The sequence below is a fragment of the Motacilla alba genome, chromosome 12, assembly GCF_015832195.1.
Source record: "Motacilla alba alba isolate MOTALB_02 chromosome 12, Motacilla_alba_V1.0_pri, whole genome shotgun sequence".
NCBI classification, from domain to species: Eukaryota; Metazoa; Chordata; class Aves; order Passeriformes; family Motacillidae; genus Motacilla; species Motacilla alba.
Window position 1 is genome coordinate 17,104,261 of NC_052027.1, and position 23,066 is coordinate 17,127,326.

Here is a 23,066-nt window from a genome sequence, read left to right on the forward strand (position 1 = left end):
TGCAGACCCTGGGTTTCCAGGGAAGCTTTGGGTGGTCCGGGCTGTGCTCCGGGAGCCCGTCCAGCGCGGGGGCGGGCGGAGGCGGCGGCAGCTGCTCCGCCGGCAGTGCCTCTTGGCTCTCTGGGGCCTTTTCGCTCGGGCCAGCGCTGCCGCTCGGCGGGGACTCTTCCGCGGGGAGGAGCTGCTCGGACTAACGCCTCTCTCCCTCTCTCGCTCTTCCTCTCGCTCTGTCTCTCTCTCTCTCTCTCTCTGTCTCGCAAGCTTTTGAAAACAGGGCGATCCCTGGATGCTGGACCAAACGACGGCCGAGCAGGGGCCCGGCGGACGCCCCGGGGCGGGTGCCCCCCACGCCTGGCGAGCAGCTCCGGCGCGGCACTCGGCGAGCCCCGGCAGCTGCCCCGAGGGGATGGGCCTGGTCCGGACCGTCGGGTCAGGCCCCGTAGGTCGGCTGCGGCCCTTTCTCAAGATTATACGCAGAGTTGCTCCCTCTGAACCCCAGCTCTGGCCTCTTCATAGGTTTTTCCCCCCCGCGAGCCGAGGGCTGGGCGCCGTGGGCGCCGCTCCCCCTTCGCGACCCCACCCGCCCCGCCGGGGCCGTCCCCGCGCCCCCCGCACTGCGGCCGCGCCCGGCCCCGCCGGGGAGCCCCGGGGCGCGTCAGCTAGGACCTAACACTGTTTCACTACCGAAATACGAGGCCATAGGACTCTGACAGGCGGCGCGGCCGGCTGGGCGCGTGTCCCGAAGCCATTGGAAGCATTGAAAGGGCCGCGCTCGCCCTCGCCACGCAGCCAGCGCGCCTGCCGCCGGGCACCCCTTTTCTTTCAAGAACAGCCTTAATCATCCCACTTTGATTTCTGTGTATACCTCATCCGCACCAGGGGGTGGGGGGGGGCACGGGGCGTCGTCAGGGGGGGTCCTTTTTTCCTCGGTTTCTTTGGGTTCATTTTCTTTTGGTTTCGGGGTTTTATTTTTCTAAAGTTTATACCAAATCCTCTTCCCTCTTTGCTTTGTGCGATGAGTTAGCACACGGGCTGTCGTCTGTAGAAGCAATAGAGTGCAGGAGGCTACAAAAGAGCACAAATCCCGTGGAACAAGATCAGGAGAGCTTTGCCTCCGGCAGTATCCTTCCTTTTACTGTGCAATCCAAGTCCTTCTCAAGCCATTTTGCGGGGACGGCCGGCGCAGCGGCCGGCGGCCAAAGCCCACTCGCCCTGCCAGGAGGGGATTCCCAGGGGGGGAGGCAGCCCGAGGAGGGGGCTCGCCCGCGCCCCGCCGCCTCCCCGCGCTGGCAGCGCCCCGCCGACACCCCCGCGGCGGGGGGCAGCCGCCCGCTCACCCGCCTGATGTTCTATGCAACGAAATAACACGACTCCAGAACAAGACCTGTGAATAGCTAATCGGTTCAATGTCGCGCCTAAGGGTTCCATCGCAAAGCGTGCCGCCGAGCGACCCGAGAACTATTCAGTACCGACCACCCGTGCGTATGAATTCGTGGCATGTTCGACCCACGGAGGGCCACTTTGCCAAAGGGCAGCCCTAGCGCCCGTGACCGTCTGTCCCGTCGTAGAGCATGGCTTGCTACTTCTCTGCACGGTTCCACCCGCCTTTCAGTGCTTGCTGTTCTTTGCCTGGACTTTTCTTTTTTTCTTCTCCATCGGTCCATCGCTGTACTGAAAGCTCTTAGCAGATTTATGCACTTGTGATCGAGGACCCGGCTGCCGCGGGAAGCCCGCGCTTTATGGCGGATCCCTCGCCGGGAGCTCTGCCGGTGCCCACGGCTGGGGGCAGGCCGGCGGCCGCGGGATGGGGATCCCGGGGGCAGCCCCGGGGAGGAGAGCCCCGGCCCCGCGCACAGCCGCCGCCTGTCCCGCCGGTGCCGAGCGCAGCGCCCGGGGGTGCTTCCCGGGGGCGCCTCCCGGGGGTGCCTCCCGCGGTGCCTCCCGGGGTGCCTCCCGCGGGCCGCCGGCCCCGCCGCTCCTCGCGCTGTAAATATTGTACAGTGTGTCAATCGCACGCGGGACCGAGACCCCCGCGGGGCCAATCTCGCCGCCCGAGCACATCCGCCACCTTGCCTTCGTGCCTGCAGGACCGGGGGCGCGCAGCCCCCGCCGGGCCGGGCCCCCACCCGAGGTGTGGCAGTCTGCTGGGCGGGGCGGGGGCGGGGGTGCAGAGACCGAGGGCCGAGCGCGGCCGGGCGCCGTTTGCAGCGGCAAGTGCGATGCCGGGTGCGCTCCCTCTGAACATTGTGACGGTGTGCGTGTCTGCTGTGCTCTGTGCCACCCGTAGTGACCCCGTACCGTGCCGTACCGTGCCGTACCGTGCCGTACCACCCCCGCCGCTGTGTCGTGACTCCCTCCCAGAAGCTGCCCCCTCACCAGGTGTTTCTGTGGGAACAGAATAAAAAGGACTTGACACAAACCACGGACCGGCCCCGATTCTTTCCTGCCTGCAGTGTGGAGGGCGGGGGATCGGGACTGCTGCCTTGGTGGGGGTTGCTGGAATGGGTCTGGTGGTCACCAAGCACAGTTGAGCTCTGCTACTCACAGCTGGGCTGCTGGGATAGGGGGGTCCCTGTGAGCATCAAAGACCCGATCTAACCTGCTTGGCCAGGCTGCTGGGTCTGGTGGGCTCCCAAGGGCTCAATCCCCGTTGGCAGGGCTGCTGTGGGCACCAATGACTCAATCCCACCCCCCTGATCAGACTGCTCAGTCCCATGGGCTCCCGATGGCCCGATACCCCCCAGCCAGGCTCCTGGGCTGGGGATCCCTGTGCCTCTCAAGAGTCTGATCACGCCGGTCCTGCGCATAGAGCCCCTGTTCTGCAGCCGCCCGGTGGGTAAACCACCCCGGGGCGATCCAGAGGCTGCGGGGCCGCGGTCTGTCCCCCGGCTGCGGCCTCAGAGAGCCCCGCGGGCGATCCGGTGGCAGGGGACGGCCGCAGGGACACGTCGGGGGCGCGGGGGATCCCCCTGCCTGCGGCTGCAGCGCCGCCCGTGACCACCGGGGGGCGCCTCAAAGCGGGAGGCGGCCCGACCGCCGCAGCCAATGGGAGGTGCCGCAGGCCCGGCCCCGCCCCATCCCGGAAGTGCCGAGCCTGGCCCCGCCCCCCGCCGCGAGGACATGGAGCCGCCGGTGAGGGGATGGGAGTGACGTCAGAGCCCCGGGACCCCCCCGCCCCCGGTCCCGCCGCCCCTCCCGCCCCTCCCTCGGGAGCCCCCGCGCCGCCCCCGCCAGCCCCGGCTCGGCACCACCCCGGGAACCGCCCCGGTACCCTCCTACTCCCGCCATAGACCCCCATTGCTGCAGGACCTGCGCTCGGTGTCCAGGTAGCCACGGGTGCCCCAGCAGCTGTCCCAGTGCCCTGCTGATCCCGGCTGTGCGCCCCACTATCTGCTCTCCCGTGCCCTCCCTGGTACCGGAGGGTCCCTGGTACCCCAGCAGTGTCCTGCTCTGCGCCCCCGGGACTGGCCCCGTCCTGCACTACTCTCCTCCTCCCACGTACCGCAGCTCTTCAAGCGCTGCCCCCAGTACACCCCAAACCCCCCCCCCCCCGTCTATACCAGTAAGTGCTCCTGCGCCCCATTACTCCCTGGACCGTGCCCCAATCCAGCCACCCCGGCGTGTCCCGCAGGCGCAGCCACGTGCGGAGGAGCTGTCGGAGCTGTACCGAGAGCTGAGCCAGCACCCGGGGCTCAGCACTGCCTGCCTCGGCCCCGACCTCACCACCCAGTACGGGGGCAAGTACTGCAGCCTCTACACCGGTACGGGGATGGGGAGGGCTGGGGGGAAAGAGGGGTGCGGGAAGTCCTTGCCTGCTGGTGAGGATGCAGCTGGTGTCCTCACCCTGCTCCCCGCAGAGTGGTCACAGCGCGACCTGGCAAGGGCTGAGAACATCAAGTTCTGCCGTCAGTACCTCATCTTCCACGATGGAGCCTCCATTGTCTACTCGGGGCCCGCTGGCACCTGCTCTGAGATCAAGGACGAGTAAGTCCCATCCCACCCCCGACTCGTGGTCCTCGGGGAAGCGATAACTGGGGGGCTGATGGGCACTCACCCACAGGCTGCTGAGCCGGGAGTCCCCCAGTGGGATGCTGAAGGCCGTCCTGCGTAAGGTCCCTGGCAAGGAGAAGGAGAAAGAGAAGCAGTTCCTGGAGGTGAGGAGGGCTCTGAGGGAATAATGGATATTCACTGGGGTTCGGGGCGGGAACCACACTGTGTCTTGGGACCGCCCTGGCATCTCTGCCCCCAGGTCTGGGATCAGAACCGGAAGGTGAAGAGCATCGACCTGACAGCGCTGGACAAGCATGGCAGCGTCTACGATGATGGTGAGGGGCTGGAGGGTGCCAGGGAATGCGGGTTTTCAGAGGACAGGGTGGCCAGTGCTGACCTGCCCCTGCAGACCAGTTTGGGTGCCTTGCCTGGTCTCACTCGGAGACCCACCTGCTCTATGTGGCGGAGAAGAAGCGTCCCAAGGCTGAGTCCTTCTTCCAGAGCAAAGCCCCCGAGCTGGGCACCTCTGATGAGGACACGGGGCACCCCAAGAAGGAGGATGCGCCCATCAAGGTGGGGTCTCCCCACCCTGGGTCAGCTGGGGGCTGGCTGTGTGGCAGTGGGGCTGACCAGACTGTGCCACAGGGCGAGCAGTTCGTGTACCACGAGGACTGGGGGGAGACGCTGAGCACCCGCAGTGTGCCCGTCCTCTGCGTCCTGGACATCGAGGGCAACAGCATCTCGGTGCTGGAGGGCATCCCAGAGCACCTCTCTCCCGGCCAGGTCAGCATGGGGAGCTGCAGGGAACCAAAGAAGGGAGGTTTCCGGAGCCAGCAGCATTTCAAGCTGCTTATCTCCCCTCTCCCCACAGGCTTTCTGGTCGCCTGAGGACACTGGCGTGGTGTTCGTGGGCTGGTGGCACGACCCCTTCCGCCTGGGGCTGCGGCACTGTACAAACCGCCGGTGAGTCCCCGCAGGGCACCCCACAGCCCAGCCCTGCTGGCAGGACCCTGCAGGGCACCATCCCACAGCCTGGCCCCCCGACCTCACTGTGACACCCCTCTGTGCTGGCAGGTCGGCGCTCTTCTACGTGGACCTGACGGGCGGGAGATGCGGTAAGCAGTGCACGCCCCGATCCTGCCGGTGCCCTGGCTCCCCTGCCACCCCTCACCATCCCTTCACCATCCCCTCGTGCCCATGCAGAGCTGCTCTCTGAGGACACCAGGGCCGTGTGGTCACCGCGACTCAGCCCCGATGGCTGCCGCATCGTCTACCTGGAGAACAATGTCCTGGGCCCCCACCAGCAGTGCAGCCGACTCCGCATGGTGAGCAGCACCGGGGGGCACTGGCAGGCACCAGGGAGGTGCCAGGCTGCCTGTGCTAGGGTGGGGCTGGCAGGAGGGCAGTGGTGTCCCCTCCTTGGGCTGCACTCGGGGCAGGCAGGCTGAGACCCTGCGAAACTTGCCCTTTGCCATGTCTCCTGCAGTACGACTGGTACACCAAACACACCAGCACGGTGCTGGAGGCTGTGCCACGGCAAGCATGGGGTGAGTACAGCTCTGGGGTGTTGGGGGAGACTCAGGGGGATGCTGAGTACCACCACTCTGATCACAGGTGCCTTCCCGGGAATCTACTGTGGCGCACTGCCAGGGATGTGCTGGGCGGCCGACAGCCGCAGGATCCTGCTGGACACGGCCCAGCGCAGCCAGCAGGTGAGGGGGTGGTGGAGGACACAAGGGGGGCCTGGCTGAGTCAGGGCTCCACTGAACTCTGCCCTCGTGCCCCTAGGATGTGTTCGTGGTGGACACAGCAACAGGCACCACAACTTCGCTGACAGCTGGTGAGTGACAGGCCAATGGGGCCGTGCTGGTGCCAGGCGTGGGGAGAGGGTCACGCCTGCAGGTCTGACCCCCTCCTCCCCAGATTCTCCCCAGGGAAGCTGGTCTGTCCTCACCATTGACCGGGACCTCTTGGTGGCCAGGTTTTCCACCCCTAGCTGCCCCCCCATGCTGGTAAAGTCATGTCCCCAGTGCCCACCAGCCCCTTGGCATGGGCACTGACCCCTCTCTGCAGTGCCTACCAGCCCCTTGGCATGGGCACTGACCCATCTCCCTGCACAGAAAGTGGCAGTCCTGCCCGCCGCCGGCCGTGAGGCACAGACACAGTGGCTCTGCCTGCAGGATGCCCCCCCCGTGCCTGGCATCAGCTGGGGCATCCGCAGCCTGCAGCCCCCCCCGGAGCAGGAGCACCCCCAGTACGGTGAGTGCCCGAGGTGGGGTCAGGCTGTGCTCCACCATCCTCACTGCTCCCTGACACCCCCTCCCGGCCTCCACAGGGGGCCTGGACTTTGATGCCATCCTGATGCGCCCAAGCGAGGGTCCCGCTGGCCAGAAGCCCCCCTTGGTTGTGATGCCCCATGGTAGAGCTTGTCCCCACCCCGCCGTTCCCCAGCCAGGCAGCGTCACCCCTGTTCTGCTTTTGCCATTCGCAGGTGGTCCTCACTCGGTCTTCACGGCCGGGTGGATGCTGTACCCAGCGGCGCTGTGCCGTGTGGGCTTTGCCGTGCTGCTGGGTGAGTGACACTGGGGCTCTGGTGACACAGCAGCCATGGAGGGGCTGGGGTGGGGGCATGAGGGAGGAAGGCTCTGACACTGCTCCCCATGCAGTGAATTACCGCGGCTCGCTGGGCTTTGGCCAGGACAGCGTGGCCTCCCTGCCAGGCAACGTGGGCACGCAGGACGTACACGATGTGCAGGTATGGCCTGGCACATGGTCCTGGGGCACTGTGAGCTCCTGCAGGTGCCCTGGGAAGGGGAAGCGGGGCTGCCTGCTCAGTGGGTGTTCCCTGTGGTGGCAGCTCTGCGTGGAGCGGGTGCTGCAGGAGGAGATGCTGGATGCTAGCCGGGTGGCACTGGTCGGTGGCTCACATGGGGGCTTCCTGGCATGCCACCTCATCGGGCAGTTCCCTGACACCTACCACGCCTGTGTGGTCCGCAACCCTGTAGTGAACATCGCCTCCATGGTGGCCACCACCGACATCCCGGACTGGTAAGTACTGCTACCCCAGCTCCCCAGGCTCCTTGCCATCCTGGCCATACACGTGCCCCCAACTCTCTTGCCCGCAGGTGCCTGACAGAGACAGGGCTGCCCTACAAACCTGATGCCCTGCCAGACCCAGCCCAGTGGACAGAGATGCTGCACAAGTCACCCATACGCTATGTCGACCGGGTATGTCACTGTCCCCATCCCTGTCCCTGTCCCCAACAGCAGTGCCAGTGCTGAGGCTGTGCTGCTCCTGCAGGTCCGTGCACCCGTGCTGCTGATGCTGGGGGAGGATGACCGGCGCGTGCCCCCCAAGCAGGGTCTGGAGTATTACCGTGCCCTCAAGGCCCGGGGAGTGCCCACACGGTGAGTGGAGTGCTGAGGGCTTGAGCTGTGGGGTGCAGACACAGCACTAATCCCTGTTTCACCTCCAGGCTGCTCTGGTACCCAGGGAACAACCACGCGCTGGCTGGTGTCGAAGCCGAAGCTGATGGCTTCATGAACATGGCGCTGTGGCTGCTCAAGCACCTGCAGGGCTAAGGCTGCTGACCCCCAATAAACGATGTAGTTCAGCACCCCGGTGTCTCTAGTGGTAGTGCTGGTACCGGTGTCATTTCCACTCCGGGAGCTCCAGGAGCTGGTGGCCGCCGGACCTTTCAGCTGCCCGGACGTGCGGTTGTGCCGCCGGGGAGGTGCTGGGCCCTGGGAAAGCCGATCCCTGCCGGGCCGTGCGGGGCGGCGGGGAGCGGCTGGAGGGCTGGCACGGGCCGGGGCGCTGCCGCCGCGCTCCTCCCGCCTGCTCGGGCAGCCGTCCCACTGCGGGCGGCCCGGCCCGGCAGAGAACAGCCCCATGGCCGCAGGGACCGGCAAGGGTGTGCAGGTGGGCATGGGGGCTCAGGGGAACCGTGTGGGTGGGCACAGCCCCGCCTGGGGCGGTGGGCACGGGCAGGGGGGTGAGCTTACCCCCGTCCAGCACGTCCCTTCCCCCATCCAGGCGGCCCGCGGCCCCGCCGCCTGCTACCGGCAGCTGAGCCGGTTCCCCGCCGTCACCCGTGCCGCCCTCAGGGCCGCGCCTGGGGGCCAGACCTTCCTGCTCTACACCGGTGAGTGGCGGGCTCGGCCGGCCCCGCGCCTCTGGCCCGCTGTGAGCGGGCGCTGACGGTGCCTTCCCTCAGAGTGCAGCCGCCCCGACCTGGCCCGCCGGCGGCTCCTGCGCTTCGGCCGCCACTACAGCCTGCGGCGCGCCGCCGGCCGCGAGGGCCTCGCCGTCAGCCGGACCGCGCTCAGCGCCGAGATCCACAGCCAGTACGGCACGGGCGGGCTGCGGGACGGCGGCTGTGCCTGTGCCCTGTGCCTGTGCCGCTGTGTCTGTGCCCTGTGCCGCTGTGCCTGTGCCCTGTGCCCTGTGCCACTGTGCCCTGTGCCTCTGTGCCTGTGCGCTGTGCCCTGTGCCGCTGTGCCTGTGCCGCTGTGCCTGTGCCCTGTGCCACTGTGCCCTGTGCCTCTGTGCCTGTGCCGCTGTGCCCTGTGCCGCTGTGCCTGTGCTGCTGTGCCTGTGCCCTGTGCCTGTGCCGCTGTGCCTGTGCCGCTGTGCCTGTGCCCTGTCCCTGTGCCGCTGTGCCTGTGCCCTGTGCCTGTGCCGCTGTGCCTGTGCCGCTGTGCCTGTGCCCTGTGCCTGTGCCCTGTGCCGGTGCCGCTGTGCCTGTGCCCTGTGCCTGTGCCGCTGTGCCTGTGCCCTGTGCCTGTGCCCTGTGCCGGTGCCGCTGTGCCTGTGCCCTGTGCCTGTGCCGCTGTGCCTGTGCCCTGTGCCTGTGCCCTGTGCCGGTGCCGCTGTGCCTGTGCCCTGTGCCTGTGCCCTGTGCCGGGGCCGCTGTGCCTGTGCCGCAGCCTCCGTCCCTCCCGCCCTCAGGCTCCTCAGCCAGGACTCGCCCACGGGCCAGCGCCGCGCCGCGATCAAGCGCTGCCCGCGGCAGGGCCACGAGCTGCTGGAGGTAACGCGGCGGGGCCGGTCGCTCACCGGGGCGGCCGGAGTGCCAGTGCGGGGCGGTGGGCACCGTGTACATGGTGTGCCGCCCGTCCCCCCAGGTGTGGGACAGCGAGGGATGCAGCCACAGCGTGGATCTCACGGCGCTGGGGCAGCATGGGGACCTCTACACGGAGGGTAGGGCCCCTTCCCCATGGTTCCTGCCCACAGCCGGGGTGAGGTTGGCACGGCCAGCAGCCCTGGTGGCTACCCGGTGCCCAGCTGTGCCTGTATCAGGCTGGGCTTTGGCATCCCTTTGCCGTGCCAGGGCCTTTTGCCTGCCTGGCCTGGTCACACTCGGAGACACGGCTCCTCTATGTGGCTGAGAAGAGCCGGCCCAAACGACAGCCCCCCTGCCCCTGGGATGTGCCAGGAGCGGCCTGGCCAGCAGCAGAGGATGAGGATGAGGAGGTGGGTGCCCCATGAGTGTATTCAGTGAACCCCCAAGCATGCCGTGTGCACTGTGAACATGGCACATGCCTCTTGGGCACCCCCTGAACATGCTGTGCACCCCATGAGTGTGCCATACATCCCGTGAGTGTGTCATGGACAGAGCTGCATGCCTGGGGCACCAGCCATGGGCTGATGGGTCTGTGCCACAGGGCAAGCAGTTTGTGTACCACGAGGACTGGGGGGAAGCCCTGAGCACACGCAGCGTGCCAGTCCTCTGCGTCCTGGACCTGCAGGGCCTCAGCCTGTCAGTGCTGGAGGGAGTCCCGGAGTACCTCTCCCCTGGCCAGGTCAGGATGGGGTGCAGGGAACGCCCCAGGGGACCCAGCCTGGGGCGGTGGGATGAGCCTGACTGTCACACAGGCCCTGTGGTCCCCGGATGACCATGGTGTGGTGTTCGTGGGCTGGTGGCACAAGCCCTTCCGCCTGGGGCTGAACGCCTGCTCCAACAGGAGGTGGGTCCCAGCCAGCAACCGGCATCATGCCAGGATGTCCCTGCAGTGTCAGCACAGTGGGGGTCCAACCTGGCCCACTCTTTCCTCCCAGGTCAGGCATTTTCCACTTGGACCTGGCCAGCGGGTGCTGTGGTGAGTGCCGGGGCCCTGGGGGGTGCCTGGGCCTCCCTGGGACGCTGATCCCTTGCTGCCCACAGAGCTGCTGTCAGCAGAGAATGCTTCTGTCTGCTCCCCCCGGCTGAGCCCTGATGGCCAGCGCCTGCTGTACCTGGAGGGGGTTGTGGGGGGGCCCCACCGGCAGTGTCTGCGCCTGCGCATGGTGAGTTGGGCCTCACGGGCACCAGGCACGGCTGTGCCACCTTGCGCTGCCAGCACAGTGCCCAGCCCAGGTGTCACAGCCTCTCGCAGTGCCTGGCTGGAGTGGGGCTGTCCCCAAGCCTCCCTGCCTCAGTTTCCCCTGGCATGGGTCCATCCCTGAACACTAGCTCTCCCCAGCTCACCTGGCAGACAAGGCAGACGGTGACAGTGCTCGACGTGGTTCAGGAGCCCACGGAGGGTGAGCCAGGCATGGTGGGCAGAGCTGGCTTCTGATGGGGGGCTGGTGCCACCCCCTGCCAGGTGCCCATGACCCTGGCTCACTAGCCCGGCGTTCTGCCCCACTTGCAGCCTTTGCCGGGCTCTACGCAGAGGCGCTGCCCCCGCGGTGCTGGGCAGCTGACAGCCGGCGAGCTGTGCTGGGCACCCCTCAGCGGAGCCGCACGGTGAGTCCAGGGGATGGCAGGGCCTGGGACGTGACCCACATGGCCCATGGTGACACCACTGCCTGTGCCCTGCACCCTCACAGGACCTGCTGCTCGTGGATACGGAGGCGTGCAACGTCACCAACCTCACAGCAGGTACATGGTGCCGGCCACCCGTGGTGCTCCAGTGAGCAGCTGTGATCGCCAACACGTGTTCTGTCCCCAGGGTCATCTGAAGGGTGCTGGGAGCTGCTCACTCTCCAGTGGGACCTGTTGGTGGCCACCTGCTCTGCCCCCCACCACCCCCCCAGCCTGGTGAGCAGTGCCCTGGCACCATGTGGCACAGAGGGATATGGCACAGCAATGTGCAGCCAGGCACAGCGCAGTGTGGCACACACGCCATGGTGTGGTGTGGCACAGCCAGATCCAATATGACACAGCCGTGGCATGGCACAGCCTTGTCACGGCACCGCCTCAGTGTCATCCATTGCCTGTGCCCAGGTGGCAGCCGTGCTGCCGCCAGCAGGCCAGGAGCTGCCCCTTGGCTGGGTGCCAGTGGAGGACACCCCAACCGTTCCTGGTGTCACCTGGAAGACCCTGACGGTCCAGCCACCCAGCAGTGGGCAGGGCCCCGCTGCACAGGGTGAGCCCCTGGGGGCCCCTGCTGCACCTCGGTGCTGCCTGGGTGCCAGGAACCCTCGGGAGTGGTGGCGGGGCAGGGTGCTGAGTGCCCAGGGTGGTGGCTGCTGAGTGGGACCCCTTCCCTGGCGCAGATACCCAGGCTTTTGAGGCCCTGCTGCTGAGCCCCTCAGATGGCACACCACCGCACCCCCTCGTTGTGTGCCCCCATGGTGAGTGCGGGGACAGTGGGGACACCCTGGCAGTGCTGGTGGCACCCCAGGTGATACCCATGCTGGCCCCAGGTGGCCCCCATGCTGTCTTCGATGCCCGCTGGCGTCCGAGCATGGCTGCGTTGTGCCAGCTGGGCTTCGCCATGCTCCTGGGTGAGTGCTGGGGAGCTCAGGGTCGTGTGGCCCTGTGTCCCAGTGAGACATGGCACCCACGGCCCCGTCTCCTCAGTGAACTATCGTGGCTCCCTGGGCTTTGGCCAGGCCAGCATCAGCTCCCTGCTTTCCCGTGTGGGTGAGCAGGATGTGGCAGACACCCAGGTGAGGGGTGCTGGGCTGAGGGTGCTGGGGGGATGCTGCTGGCAGGATGCCGCTGTTTGGGTGCCAATGGTGGGTGCCCCACGGGTGCAGCTGGCGGTGGAGCAGGCGCTGCACAGAGAGCCCCTGGACCCACACCGCCTGGCCCTGCTGGCTGGCTCCCACGGAGCCTTCATCGCCCTCCACCTCCTCACCCGTGAGCCTGAGCGTTACCAAGCCTGCGCCCTGCGCAGCCCCGTCTCCAACCTGCCCGCGCTGCTGGGCACCTCTGACATCCCTGACTGGTGAGTGCCACCCCCATCCTGTGCCACGCCGTGCCACGTCCCTGTGATACCACCGGTGTTTCTGTGCTGCAGGCGCTACACCTCCCTAGGGCTGCCCTACTCCTTTGAGCGAGTGCCATGTGCTGAGGAGGTGGCCACCATGCTGCTGCGCTCGCCCATCGCCCAGGCAGCCCAGGTAAGGCAGGGTCAGGATGGGTGTGGGTGCCGGGTGTGGGTGCCGGACAGCCACTGAGGGCAGTGCTGCAGGTGCAGACGCCGGTGTTGCTGTGCGTGGGCGCCCGGGACCGGCGCGTCAGCCCCACGCAGGCGCTGGAGCTGTACCGGGTGCTGCGGGCCAGGGGTGTGCCAGCACGGTGAGCGGGGTGCAGCGGGGAGCCGGGAGGGAGCTCTGGGGTGTGCTGGATGAGCATCTTCCTGTCCTGTCCCTCCCCACAGGCTGCTGTGGTACCCGGAGGGTGGCCATGCACTGGCCGGTGTGGAGACGGAGGCCGATGTCTTCAAGAACTGCGCCCACTGGCTCCTCCAGCACCTGGGGCAGCCCAGGCGGGATGGGACAGGCCAGCACAGCCCCTAGTGCCCACAGGGGTCCTGGGCTATGCCCGCCCCAGGGTGACTGCTAGCCCTGGGGACCACACCAGGACCAGAGGCAGATGGAGTGAGTGTAGCCAGGGGCAGGGATGTGGGTTGGGGTTTGGTGTTAAATAAACATGAGACCCTGTGCAGTGCCGACCCCTGTGGCCGAGGCTGTGCCTTTATTGTGCGGTGGCAGCTGTGCCGGGCTGGGAATGCCAGCTCAACCCATCTTCATCACCTTGTAGATCCAGTCAACGTAGAGGGAAACACGGATGAAGAGGGCGGGCAGGTCAGTGCGGGCACAGACACGGGAGGGGGTGATCACCCCCTCCAGCACCCAGCAGTCAGCAGTGAGGCAGGCCAGTGGTCCGCCATAATCGCCCTGTGGCACGAAGAGAGCGGTGTCACCCTGGTGCCGGCACCTTCCGCCACCCGGGGGTGGGTGTCCCCAGCCCAGCTCACCTCGCAGGCACCCACGCCGGCACGCAGCGGGGCGGTGCACAGCTCACTCTCCTTCAGGCGCCCACGCAGCGCCCTGTCGCACTCGCCGTGGGCCAGCACCGGCAGCCGCGCCACGTTCAGCACGCTGCCGTCTGCCGTGCCTGCGGGCACAGAGCGCGGGGCAGCGGGCACGGGCTGCAGCACCGCGCGTGCAGGGATACAGGGGAATGGCACGGGCAGGGGATGCATGGACAGGAGCATGTCATGGCAGTAGATGTGGAGGGAGATGTTGTGGAAGAGGGATGCCATGGACGGGGTGCTACCAGGGGCAAGGGATGCTCTAGGCAGGGGGATGGAATGGGCAGGAAAACACCATGGAAGGGAGATGCTGTGAGCAGGAATATGCCAGGGATCTGGGGGTTGCTGCAGGCAGGGGATACTTCAAGCAAGGGATGCTGTGAGCAAGGAGGTGCCATGGACATGGGGATGCTGTGGGGAGAGGGGATGGAGTGGCTTTGGCAGGGGCTGTATTGAAAGCAGGAGCTGCCCGTGGCAGGTACCTCTGGTTTCCCCCCAGCCGGCGATCTCGCAGACAGTGCCCACGGGCACAACATAGCGCTCAGGGGGCAGGCAGATCAGGGCCACACGCCTGGTCAGAGCAGCTGGCCTGTGGCGAGAGGGACGGTGGGACACGGTGCCAGCCTGGCCAGCAGTGCAGCACGGCACAGGCAAAGGCACAGCCACTCACCTTGCCAGCTTCAGCATCACCAGCTGGGACTCAGAGGGGCCGCAGACAATCCGCACGATGGGGATGGTCTGTTGGTCAGGATCCCCAGGGCCAGGGTCCTTGAAGAGCGTCCCCAGCTGCACCTCATAGCCCGTCAGGTCGGCATCGCTGTGGGACAGGGACATGAGGGCACGGGGGGATGCCACCACCCCATGCCCCAGCCCCAGCCTTACCAGGAGAAGAAGCACTGGCGCGTGCTGATCACCCACTGCTCCTTCACCAGGGATCCCCCGCAGAAGTGCACGCCAGCCCTGTGGGGACAGGGGATGAGCTCTGGGAGACACTGAGTACATGGCAGCACACGTGGGACACCCACTCACCGGTTGCGGATGCTGACAGTCCAGGGCGAGTTGCCAGGCTGGCCACCAACGATGCGCCCCTTCTGCTGCAGCCTCTCCTCCCGCTGGCCACATTGCTCAAATGTCACTGCGTCTGTGGGCAGGGTGGCCATCAGCTGGGGCTGTACCACAGCACCCACCCCAGGGTCCCCACCCAGGACCCGTGGGCCACCACCTGTATTCTCCATGATGGAGGGCACCGTGCTGCCGGCTGCAGAGAGAAAACAGAGGGTAGCACTGGCACAGGATCCAGCCACCCTGAGGGGACCAAAACTACCCTGTGTGTGGCCAGGGTCCCCTCTAGCTCTGCAGGGATGTGGGCAGGGGCTCACAACAGGGCTTGATGGCACAATAGTCAAAGGGGGTACGAGGGTCCATGGTGTAGCACCAGGGGCCATGGCTGTCGTCATCGGGGTTGCGGCAGTAGTTCTCCTCCAGGTGTGCCTCAGGGTGGGTGGCCAGTGAGAACCTGCCAGGAGACAGTCACCATCGCCGTCACCATCCCCATCCTCATCTCCACCCCCATCCCAATCCCATCTCCATCCCCATCCGTGTACCCACCATCCCACCCCCACACTCACTGGGGCTCGTGGGGTGTCTGGGCAGCCCAGGGCTGGCAGGTGATTCCCTTGCGGGTCTTGCTGACGCGGCCGTGGTAGTGCTTGCCGTGGCCATGGTAGCACTCTGGAGACAGGCAGGGAGGGCTGGCACCCCTCACAGGGGCACCGGGGTGGGCACCCAGGGACAGGTGCCTGCGGTGGCTCACCTTGGGCATCCTGCTCATCGGGGCAGCGGCGGATGTGGAAGCAGAAGGCGATGCGGACAGTGGGGCGGGAAGTGAAGCACCACGGTGCCTCGGATCCGTCGGGGTTGCGGCAGTAGTTCTCCTGCAGGTCCCTGGAGGAGGGGCCGCGTGGTTGTCCCTCCTCAATCCCACACTCATGAGTGCTGCCCAGCACCGCCCTCCCGGGGTGCACAGCCAGCCCCTTACTTGCACGGGTACTTCTCAGGCACGAAGTGGTGCTTATGGGGCACCTGGGAGTCCCAGCGCTGGCAGGGGATCCCCGACACGGTGACATTCACTCGGCCACGGTAGCCTTCACCCTTGCCCCTGAAGCAGCCGTTTGTGACATTGACAGGCCGTGGGCGTTTTTCTGCTTGTGTGGCCAGAGAGAAGAGCAGAGCAGCAGGGTCAGGGGTGGCACCCAGGACCCTCGGGCCCAGCTGCGCACGATGCTGGTGGGGACTCACTGCAGACGCGGATGCGGCAGTATTCGCGCTCCCGCTCGGGGTCGGTGGTGTAGCACCAGGGCCGCTCGGAGCTGTCAGGGTTGCGGCAGTAGTTGTCATCTAGCCCCTTGTCAGGGTACCTGGGCCAGAGGCAGGGAGCAGCAGTTGAGGTGGCACCGTGACCCCAGCATCTGGCACTCAGCGAGGGCAATGCGCTGCTGGGGACTGGGGGCTAGTACTTGTTGGGGTGGTAGGGGTGTTTGTGTGGGTGCTGCAGGTCCCAGCGCTGGCACTCCGTCCCTGACTCGGTGTGGTCCACGGTGCCACGGTAATCCTCCCCATTGCAGGTCATGCAGACAGCTGCCAACAACTGCAGGGCTCAGTGTGGGGGAAACACAGAGCACAGGGTGATCCTGGGATGTGGCGCTCACCATCCTCACACTTCTTTATGCCGCAGCTCTGGTGCCGGACATTGGGATCAACAGTGTAACACCACGGGCCCCGCTTGTCCCGGTCAGGGTTTCGGCAGTAATTCTCCTCCAGCCCGTTGCGAGGGGATGGCAGAAACCTGCTGGCAGCAGAGTGGGTAGGAGGGCTGACAGGAATCCTTTGCCCTGGAGTGGGCACAGCAAGGATGATGTGCTACCCCTGTCAGTGCCATTGCCCCCAAGCTGTCTCCATTGTTCCTGTGCTATCCCACACTGCTCCCACCCCATTCCCCATTGCCCCGTGCTGCCCAGGGTGGGTGCCACGGGACAGCCAGGGACACGGGGGCACCTGTGATCGTGTGGTGTTGTGGCTTGCCAATGCTGGCAGCGCAGCCCCTTCTCCGTCGTGGCCCGTGTGCCGCGGTATCTGGAGCCATCGCCCACGATGCAGTCCTGCAGGTAGTCTGAGCAGAGCCAGGCACCTCTTCAGAGCCCCATGGCCAGGTCAGGGCACATGGGCAATGAGGAGTCCTGTGCCGGGTGGCCTGTGCCCAGTCTGCGGTGTCCCCATGCCCACCCATGGCACCAGCCCACCTTTCTTCTGGTACAGGTCGTAGCGGATGTTCTTCTGCAGCTGGATGCGGGGTGAGTGCTGGGTCCAGGGCAGCAGCTGGCACAACTGGCTCTGCTGGTCATGGTGGAAAGCCCTGAGAGGCACAGCAGGAGTGTGGCATGGCACCGTGTGAAGCCAGGGCCCGCGGGACCTGGGTCACACCCGTGAGCACCCAGTGTCCAAGTGCAGTGACCCAGTGTAGTGGCCCGTGCGCTCCCACCTGCCCCGCGGTGGCACCGTGTCCTGCTCACCGGCAAGCCAGGCTGGTGGCACAGCGCTGAGCACACTGCTCCGCAGTGCCCTGCTCCGGCAGCGGCGGCGGTGAGTCCACAGGCACTGCCAGCAGCTCGGTGGCTCGCAGGCGCTGGAAGTCATTGAGGGGTGAACGGTGGCCTGGGGAGGGTGGCAGGAGCTCAGTGTGCCCATGGGGGCACAGCATGAATACTGTGGCCCTGTGGAGTGTTGGATCCCTGCCCCATGGAGGAGCAGATCCCTGCCCCACAGAGAATGGGATCTCTCTGTTCCACAGAGCACGGGATCCGTGTCGCATGGAGGAGGGGAAATCTGTCCAATGGAGCATGGGATCCATGAAATATGGAGTAGGGGATCCCTGTCCTATGTCCTGATCCATGTGCCCTGGAGCAGGAGGATCCCTGCCCTACATCACCCGCTGCTTCCGGCACCCCCCGTCCGCCGTGGCACGGGGCATGGCCGGCAGGCTCCCAGCCCGGCCGCCGGCCCTGCCGTGAGCCCCGCACTGCCCCGCGCCCTCCAACCCCACGGCGACCCAGCCTGGGGCCCTACCTGAGCCCAGAGCCGCGGCCAGGGCGAGCAGGACCCCCAGCACGGGCTGCATGGCGGCGGCCCCGCGTCCCCGGGCCGCTGGAGCTCCGGGACGGCCCCGAGCAAATATTTGCGGCCGGGCCCGGGGCCAGGCGGGGCCGGGGTCACCCCGCGGCGGGCACGCGTGGGGCGGGGCGGGGCCGGGGGCGGGGCCAGGCGGAGGGGGCGGGACCAGGCGGGGCCGGGGCACGCGTGGGGCGGGGCGGGGCCTGGGGTGGGGCGGGGCCGAGGGATCGGGGCCAGGCGGGCCCGGGGTCACCCCGGGGCGGGCACGTGCGGAGCGGGGCGGGGCCTGAGCGGCGGGGCGGGTTCTGGAGGGGCCGGGGTCACCCCGGGGCGGACCCGCGAGGGGCGTGGGCGGGGCCTGCGCACAGGGGGGCGGGCCCTGAGCAGCGGGGGCGGGTCCCGCGCCAGTGAGGCGGGGCCTGGGGGCGGGGTGGGGCCCTGGGGGCGGGGCAAAGGGCGGGCTGTGCGAGGGGCCCCGCGGGGGCGGGCGGGGCTCTGGGGCGGGGCTCTGGGATGGGGCGTGGCCGCACGGGGCATCTTGGCGGGGCGGGGCGTAGGGGGGCGTGGTCAGCGCTGTAGCCGGGCGCCGATTGGCCGCGGTGCGCTCGTGCCGACGGTTGCCAGGCGCCGCGCGCGCGCGCCAGCCCCGCCCCCGGGTACGTGCCCGCGCGGGGTCGCGCTCGCGCCGCGCCGCCCGCTCGGTGCGTCGGGGCCGCGGAGCCGGCGGGAGCGGGGCCGGGCCCGGCGTGCACGGTGAGAGCGGGGACGGAGGAGCCGCGACCGGCCGGAGCGGGGCCGCGGCGGCACCTGCCGGGCCGCCGTGCCCTTGGCGGCGGGGAGCGGGGATGGCGGCGGCGGCGCGGCCTGGGCAGAGGCGCGGCGGGCCCGGGCCTGGCGGAGAGCGGGCGGCGGGGTGGCTTTCCCGGCGCGGCGTCGCCTCGGCTCGGCGCGCCCTCCGTGGCCTGCGGGACCGGCCCCGTGCCGCCCTCCCGCCGGGCCGCGGTCCCTCCGCGCCGCTTTCCCGCCGCCGCCGCCCTCGGCCCTGGGTGGGCGCCGCGCCCGGGAGCGCTCGGCGGGGCCGGCAGGGAGGCGGAGCGGGCCCGGGGCTTCCAGCGGCTGGGTCGGCCCGGGCTGTACCGGGTGAGTCTCGGGGCTTCGCCGGGAGCGGCCCAGGTGCCGTCGGCGGCGGCAGCCGGCTCCGGTTGTGCCAAACCCCGTGTGGGCGTCCCGGGCTCTCCCCGCTCGCCGGGAGCGGCCCCGCGCCGTGGGAGCGCAGGCGGGTGCCCCGGCAGCTGGCGGAGCTGTGCGTTCCTCGGGGACGGGCGGCTGGGCGGGCAGGGTGGCCGGGCCGCCCCTCGGCGCTGCCGCCGTGGGGCTCCGTGGGCCCCGCCACTTGCAGGGCTGACCTTGGCTCCGGGCACTGCGAGCGTGACTAACCGCAGAGGCTGTTCCGGGAGGCACAGACCTACCGGCGAACTTTATCTTCAGTCCCCACTGCCGGTGACTAAAGGCAGGTTAGTGGTTCTACCGCCCAAAAAGGTCTAAATGGCAGATATTACTCGTGGCCTCCCTGGTTTCTTGGAAGCAACAGGCTGCAAAGTGGCTCACACAAGTTTCCAATGCTCATCAAGTCAGCAGGCCTGGGTTTACTGAGCTTTGCCAGAGGTTTGAAGTTGGCAAATGTGTATTTTTGGAGTGTAACTAGGTCCTGCTGCTCGGGGGGGGGGAAGGTGTGGCCAGGGGGATGTGGGACCTGGCTGTAGGGATCGCTGTCACTCCCTGAGGTGTATCTCCCTTGGTCCTGGAGCTTTGGTCCCCTAGGCTTGGGAAAACACCACTGGCGTTCACCTGTCCAAAATGAGATAAAAATCTTCTTTTTGTGTTAAAAAACCAAGAATTTGCCTATTTTCTCTTAGCCCTTCCAGGCAGGAGCTTCTTTCTACCACCCACTTCTGTTACGTGGTTGACTACTAATGCCTCTTGCCTTGTGAGTACTGCTCTTAACAAAACTTGCTATTTAACTTTCCAAATAGAATGCTGTCTCATCCCACCTTTAGCTTTACAGATTCCTTTCCTCACTTTAGGAATTTCTAATTCTTAGGTTTTTTCACACAGTCTCTGCTGCTAGACCAAGCATCCTAAACCACTTATTCATTCTTCCCAATGCTTGTCATTGCACTCTTCTCTCCTAAATATAGGGTAGTATGCCAACAGAAGGAGCTTGAGAGCAGGCTGAAGTGCTGGGAACACCACTGTTTACTCAGAGGAGTAATCAGCAAAGCCTGGCTGATTCCAGGTCGCACTGACTCCTTGCTGCAGTTCAGGCTCACTTCTTTGGGAGCTGGCACAAATGCTCCAGTAACTGGGAGATGTTGCTGACAGCACCTGCTGGCTTAGACATACCCACTTCTTTAGGCATTGTGTAAATAGAGTAGTAAATTGTGCTTAATTGTTGGCATCAGACTGGGGAATCGGTACGAATTTCGGGGCTGATGGCAGTAAAGGTGTTCTGCTCTCACTCTAGACCAGTAAGTTTTGTGTCTATGGGTTTGTCGACCCCAACACTTGTCTGCTTTTAGAAGCGCTGTTACTCGTTGGTAACTCACCCGCTCTGTTCTCCCGGTGCCCGCAGTGCTGAGCCAGTGGCTCTGGGAAGGAAGGAGGCTGTGTGACAGGCAGAGCGGGACCCTTGGCCAGCTCCCGCCGTGGAGCTCCTGGTCAGAGCTGGCCCAGCGCTCTGGCCGTGCCTTGTGTTCCACGGGCGGCTGCTCTGGAGGAATTCTGGCCTGCCTCTCCTGGGCAGAGCCCTGCTCTGACAGCGAGGGGATAGCGTTGGAGGGAGCCCTGCTGCATCCTGGCTTGTGCGAGCGTGCCAGCACACAGGCCTGAGAGGTGCTCGGGGGCTCTGCACTAAGGACCAGTGGTCCTGCTGGGCACTCAGGGGGAGGAGAACGGTGTGGTTGCAGCAGCTAGATCCTGGGGAGGTTTTCGTGCTTTAGTGTCTGCAGCACAGGTGTGAGGTGCAGCGTGTTGTCAGCCTGGCAGAGAAGGTGTGATGGCTCTGCCCTGGCAGGAGTGGTGTTGCTCACCAGCAGGAATGGTGTCTCCTTGCCTTTTCCGTGTTCCTTGGAGAGACAGTGAGACAAATTGGCGTGGAGAGATATTTCCAAGGGTGCTGTGCCAACCTGGGGAGGAACTCGAGCTGGTGGAGTAAAGCCTCTTTCTCTGAGTAGCAGCTATCTGAAAAGGTTTGTGGGGATGATTTTGGGTGGTTTGTGCCTTTACTCCTGTTAGCTGAGGAATAGTACTGAGGAGTTAAGTCTAGTGATGATTAATTTGAGTGAGGAAAATGCAAACGCTGAATTCTTCTTAGGCAAACAGGGGTCATGTAAATAAATGCCTCTGGCATTCTTTGTGGTGCTTGCAGACTGTCTACCAATTACTTCTGGTCTCTTGCTGAATCAGTGGGAGGCTGTTGCTCCTTGAGCTCCGAGTACTTTGGCGGTGATTTGGGTGAAATACAAATAAACACAGTTGGATTGACCCAGTGTATCTGAGCTCTTGGTATGCTGAAAATGTTTGTTCTTAGAATGTTTGTGCAGTCTGGAGAGCTCTGTACCTTAAACCCAGTTTGCAAAGGACTGTGCCCATGTTTAAGCTGTGAAAAATAAAATATCAACCCGAAGAACCTGTGCTTTTAGGGTTTGTTCCGTGAGATTGAATTTGAGCAAACTACTAAGGTACTTCTGGATGGAAAGTTAATACATTAACCTGTGTGAACACTCTGGGTAGGTGCACATCCTAGTCTGGTGCCTTCTGTCTGTGTATCTCTCTGTGCTTATCTGTTGACTGAAACTATCTCTGGTTCAGCTTTTCTGGGATAAAATTTTAGCTTGCCAGCAAGGAAGATGGTTGTATATATTTGATGTTACCAGTATTTTTGTCAGTGGATTTTTCATGAGCATCTGAACTGATCTGCTGATGCAGCAGTGTCTGAAGGAGATGATCCACGTCCCCTAGCCAGGCAGGCCCTGTCCCTGTGCAATGCCTGAGCTGGTCCCCTGGTGACCAGCAGGAAGCTCCCTGGCTCTTGTGCCTGGTTTGTGAGCTGTTCTGGGTGAGTGAGGAGGAGGAGATGGGGCAAGGTGGGTGGCATGGCTTTGATTGGAGTTGGGTGGGCAGCATGGGCCTCCTGTTTTCCTGAATGCCAGGTCCTGCTCAAGGTCATCTCAGTGCTGGTTTTTCAGAGCCTTGAGGCACCCTAGGAGATTCCCTGGAATCTCTGCCCATGGCAGCAGTGCATGCAGCCTTGCAGGGTTCTTCCACACCTGGGGTCCTGTCCCTGGACAATGTGGTGGGACCCAAGAGCCAGAGGGGGCTGCAGGCATACCAAGTGCTCCTTCATCTCCTTACTGTGGCCCTCTCCCCTGTCTGTGGAGAGCTCACAATGGCTCAACACAAATGGTGTTCAGCTGTGTGGCCCCTGGCTGTGTCACTGTCAGGCCGTGCCAGTGGCTCTGTGTTTGTCCTGGGGTGAGGTAGCAGAGGGCTGTGTGGGAGGGCTGAGCTGGGTAAGCCTCACTGCTTTTGGAGCAGCAAGGTCAGACCCCAGACATGCCATTTTGGTGCCTGCAGTCATTTTGCTCAGCTGACCTGTTTTGTCCCTGGGTTAACTTTCTGCAGTTAGTAACCTGGATTCTCCATGGAAGGAGCTTGTGAATCCCCAACCAGGAGGAGTTTGTCAACAGCTCAGCACTGCAGAGGGAAAAGAAGTGAGGCCCAGCCTGGAGGAGGAGGTGGGATGGTTCCTGTGGTGGGTTAGATCAGAGCAAGCGGTCACCTCAGCCACCCTCATGGTTTGATGCTCTTAAAAGGGCCTTTCTCTTTCTCTTCTTTCAGCTGTGCCCTCTTGCCTCCTCCCAGGGGCCAGCTGTGGTGCTGAGCTAATGGATTGACCAGTGGATTCTGCTGATTTGGCGTAAAGTTGGTGATTTTTTAGCTTGATCCTTTATTCACTTTCCAAGGCTTTGCAAGGGAAGGGTGTCCAGAAGCCATTGGATCAGCAGAGATCTCCCTTTGTAATGGTGCTCTTGGCCATAACAGAGATTTACTTTTTCAGGGTTGAGCTGTCCCCCCTGTTTCACTGTGCTGCAGGTATCCTCTAGGCCTGGAGAGTGATTCTTGTTGGGATTCAAAGTACTGTCTGACTTTGACATGCAAGAGGGTGAGGCTGGGAAAGAGCAATAAAATTTGTCCCAGCCCCACAGGGTTCAGCTTTGTGTAGGGTTTCTCTTTCGAAAACCAGGCTCAAAGCCTCATCTGACCTGTAAAAATGTATCTGAGTGAAGGTTTCCACTCGTGAGTTCTCTCCTGTTTTCTCACCTTGTGGTCTCACCACAGTGCTTTTGCCGTCCCTGCAGCCCCAAGTAAGGGTATGGTGTGTCTTTCCTGCTGTACTTTCTGAGAAGGGCTCATTTCACAGAGGGTTTCCATGGGCAGATTCTAAAATATTTTGTGTGCTGGTTTCTCTGAGCATTCCATCAAGCTGGGTCAGAAGCCCCTTCCTGCAGTCCTTGATAGATGCTGCTCGTTAGCGACCTGACAGGCAGCATTCCTGCCCTCCCTCCTCTGGGGTGGAGAAGTGCTTACAGAGAGGA

The 23,066-nt window shown here is 64.9% G+C and overlaps 4 protein-coding genes across 9 annotated transcripts in view; 3 read left to right on the forward strand and 1 right to left on the reverse strand.

Moving 5' to 3' along the window:
- The first annotated feature begins 3,063 nt into the window (after positions 1-3,063).
- On the forward strand, positions 3,064-7,607 carry LOC119706203 (acylamino-acid-releasing enzyme-like). The gene is made up of 22 exons (XM_038149479.1): positions 3,064-3,132; positions 3,632-3,761; positions 3,858-3,984; positions 4,061-4,154; positions 4,250-4,325; positions 4,400-4,563; positions 4,636-4,773; positions 4,862-4,953; positions 5,065-5,105; positions 5,194-5,315; positions 5,477-5,537; positions 5,605-5,702; positions 5,779-5,830; positions 5,914-6,002; positions 6,111-6,249; positions 6,326-6,409; positions 6,482-6,562; positions 6,657-6,745; positions 6,848-7,038; positions 7,116-7,218; positions 7,292-7,398; positions 7,467-7,607. The coding sequence occupies exons 1-22, from the start codon at positions 3,121-3,123 to the stop codon at positions 7,570-7,572; spliced, it is 2,196 nt and encodes a 731-aa protein (XP_038005407.1). The 5' UTR covers positions 3,064-3,120; the 3' UTR covers positions 7,573-7,607.
- A 115-nt stretch (positions 7,608-7,722) lies between these two features.
- LOC119706201 (acylamino-acid-releasing enzyme-like) lies at positions 7,723-12,877 on the forward strand. 3 transcript variants are annotated; one of them, XM_038149477.1, is made up of 22 exons: positions 7,723-7,912; positions 8,006-8,135; positions 8,208-8,337; positions 8,942-9,023; positions 9,118-9,193; positions 9,324-9,466; positions 9,658-9,795; positions 9,869-9,960; positions 10,052-10,092; positions 10,158-10,279; positions 10,456-10,516; positions 10,627-10,721; positions 10,805-10,856; positions 10,927-11,015; positions 11,202-11,343; positions 11,474-11,551; positions 11,624-11,704; positions 11,781-11,869; positions 11,960-12,150; positions 12,223-12,325; positions 12,397-12,503; positions 12,586-12,877. In XM_038149477.1, exons 1-22 carry the CDS (start codon positions 7,883-7,885, stop codon positions 12,722-12,724), a joined length of 2,211 nt encoding a protein of 736 aa, XP_038005405.1. In that variant the 5' UTR covers positions 7,723-7,882; the 3' UTR covers positions 12,725-12,877. The 3 variants fall into 3 exon arrangements, with proteins under 3 accessions (XP_038005405.1, XP_038005406.1, XP_038005404.1); XM_038149478.1 differs by having other exon boundaries at positions 8,027-8,135; XM_038149476.1 differs by having other exon boundaries at positions 11,474-11,704.
- On the reverse strand, positions 12,869-17,521 carry MST1 (macrophage stimulating 1). Of its 2 annotated transcripts, none has more exons than XM_038149481.1 (18): positions 17,365-17,521; positions 16,812-16,953; positions 16,542-16,654; positions 16,297-16,411; positions 15,951-16,087; positions 15,759-15,879; positions 15,541-15,659; positions 15,281-15,443; positions 15,056-15,186; positions 14,871-14,973; positions 14,622-14,758; positions 14,465-14,500; positions 14,272-14,383; positions 14,125-14,202; positions 13,913-14,059; positions 13,725-13,831; positions 13,186-13,325; positions 12,869-13,105 (listed from the first exon to the last, which is right to left on the reverse strand). In XM_038149481.1, the coding sequence occupies exons 1-18, from the start codon at positions 17,414-17,416 to the stop codon at positions 12,944-12,946; spliced, it is 2,115 nt and encodes a 704-aa protein (XP_038005409.1). In that variant the 5' UTR covers positions 17,417-17,521; the 3' UTR covers positions 12,869-12,943. The 2 variants fall into 2 exon arrangements, with proteins under 2 accessions (XP_038005409.1, XP_038005408.1); XM_038149480.1 differs by having other exon boundaries at positions 15,281-15,446.
- Positions 17,522-18,094: 573 nt separating this feature from the next.
- The window catches only part of DAG1 (dystroglycan 1), a 50,224-nt gene continuing 45,252 nt past the window's right edge, over positions 18,095-23,066 (forward strand). Inside the window, exon 1 of one of the 3 annotated variants that reach the window (XM_038149041.1) lies at positions 18,095-18,162. The gene's annotated coding sequence lies outside the window, so the exon portion shown is untranslated. The other 2 variants (XM_038149043.1, XM_038149045.1) reach the window with 2 other exon arrangements.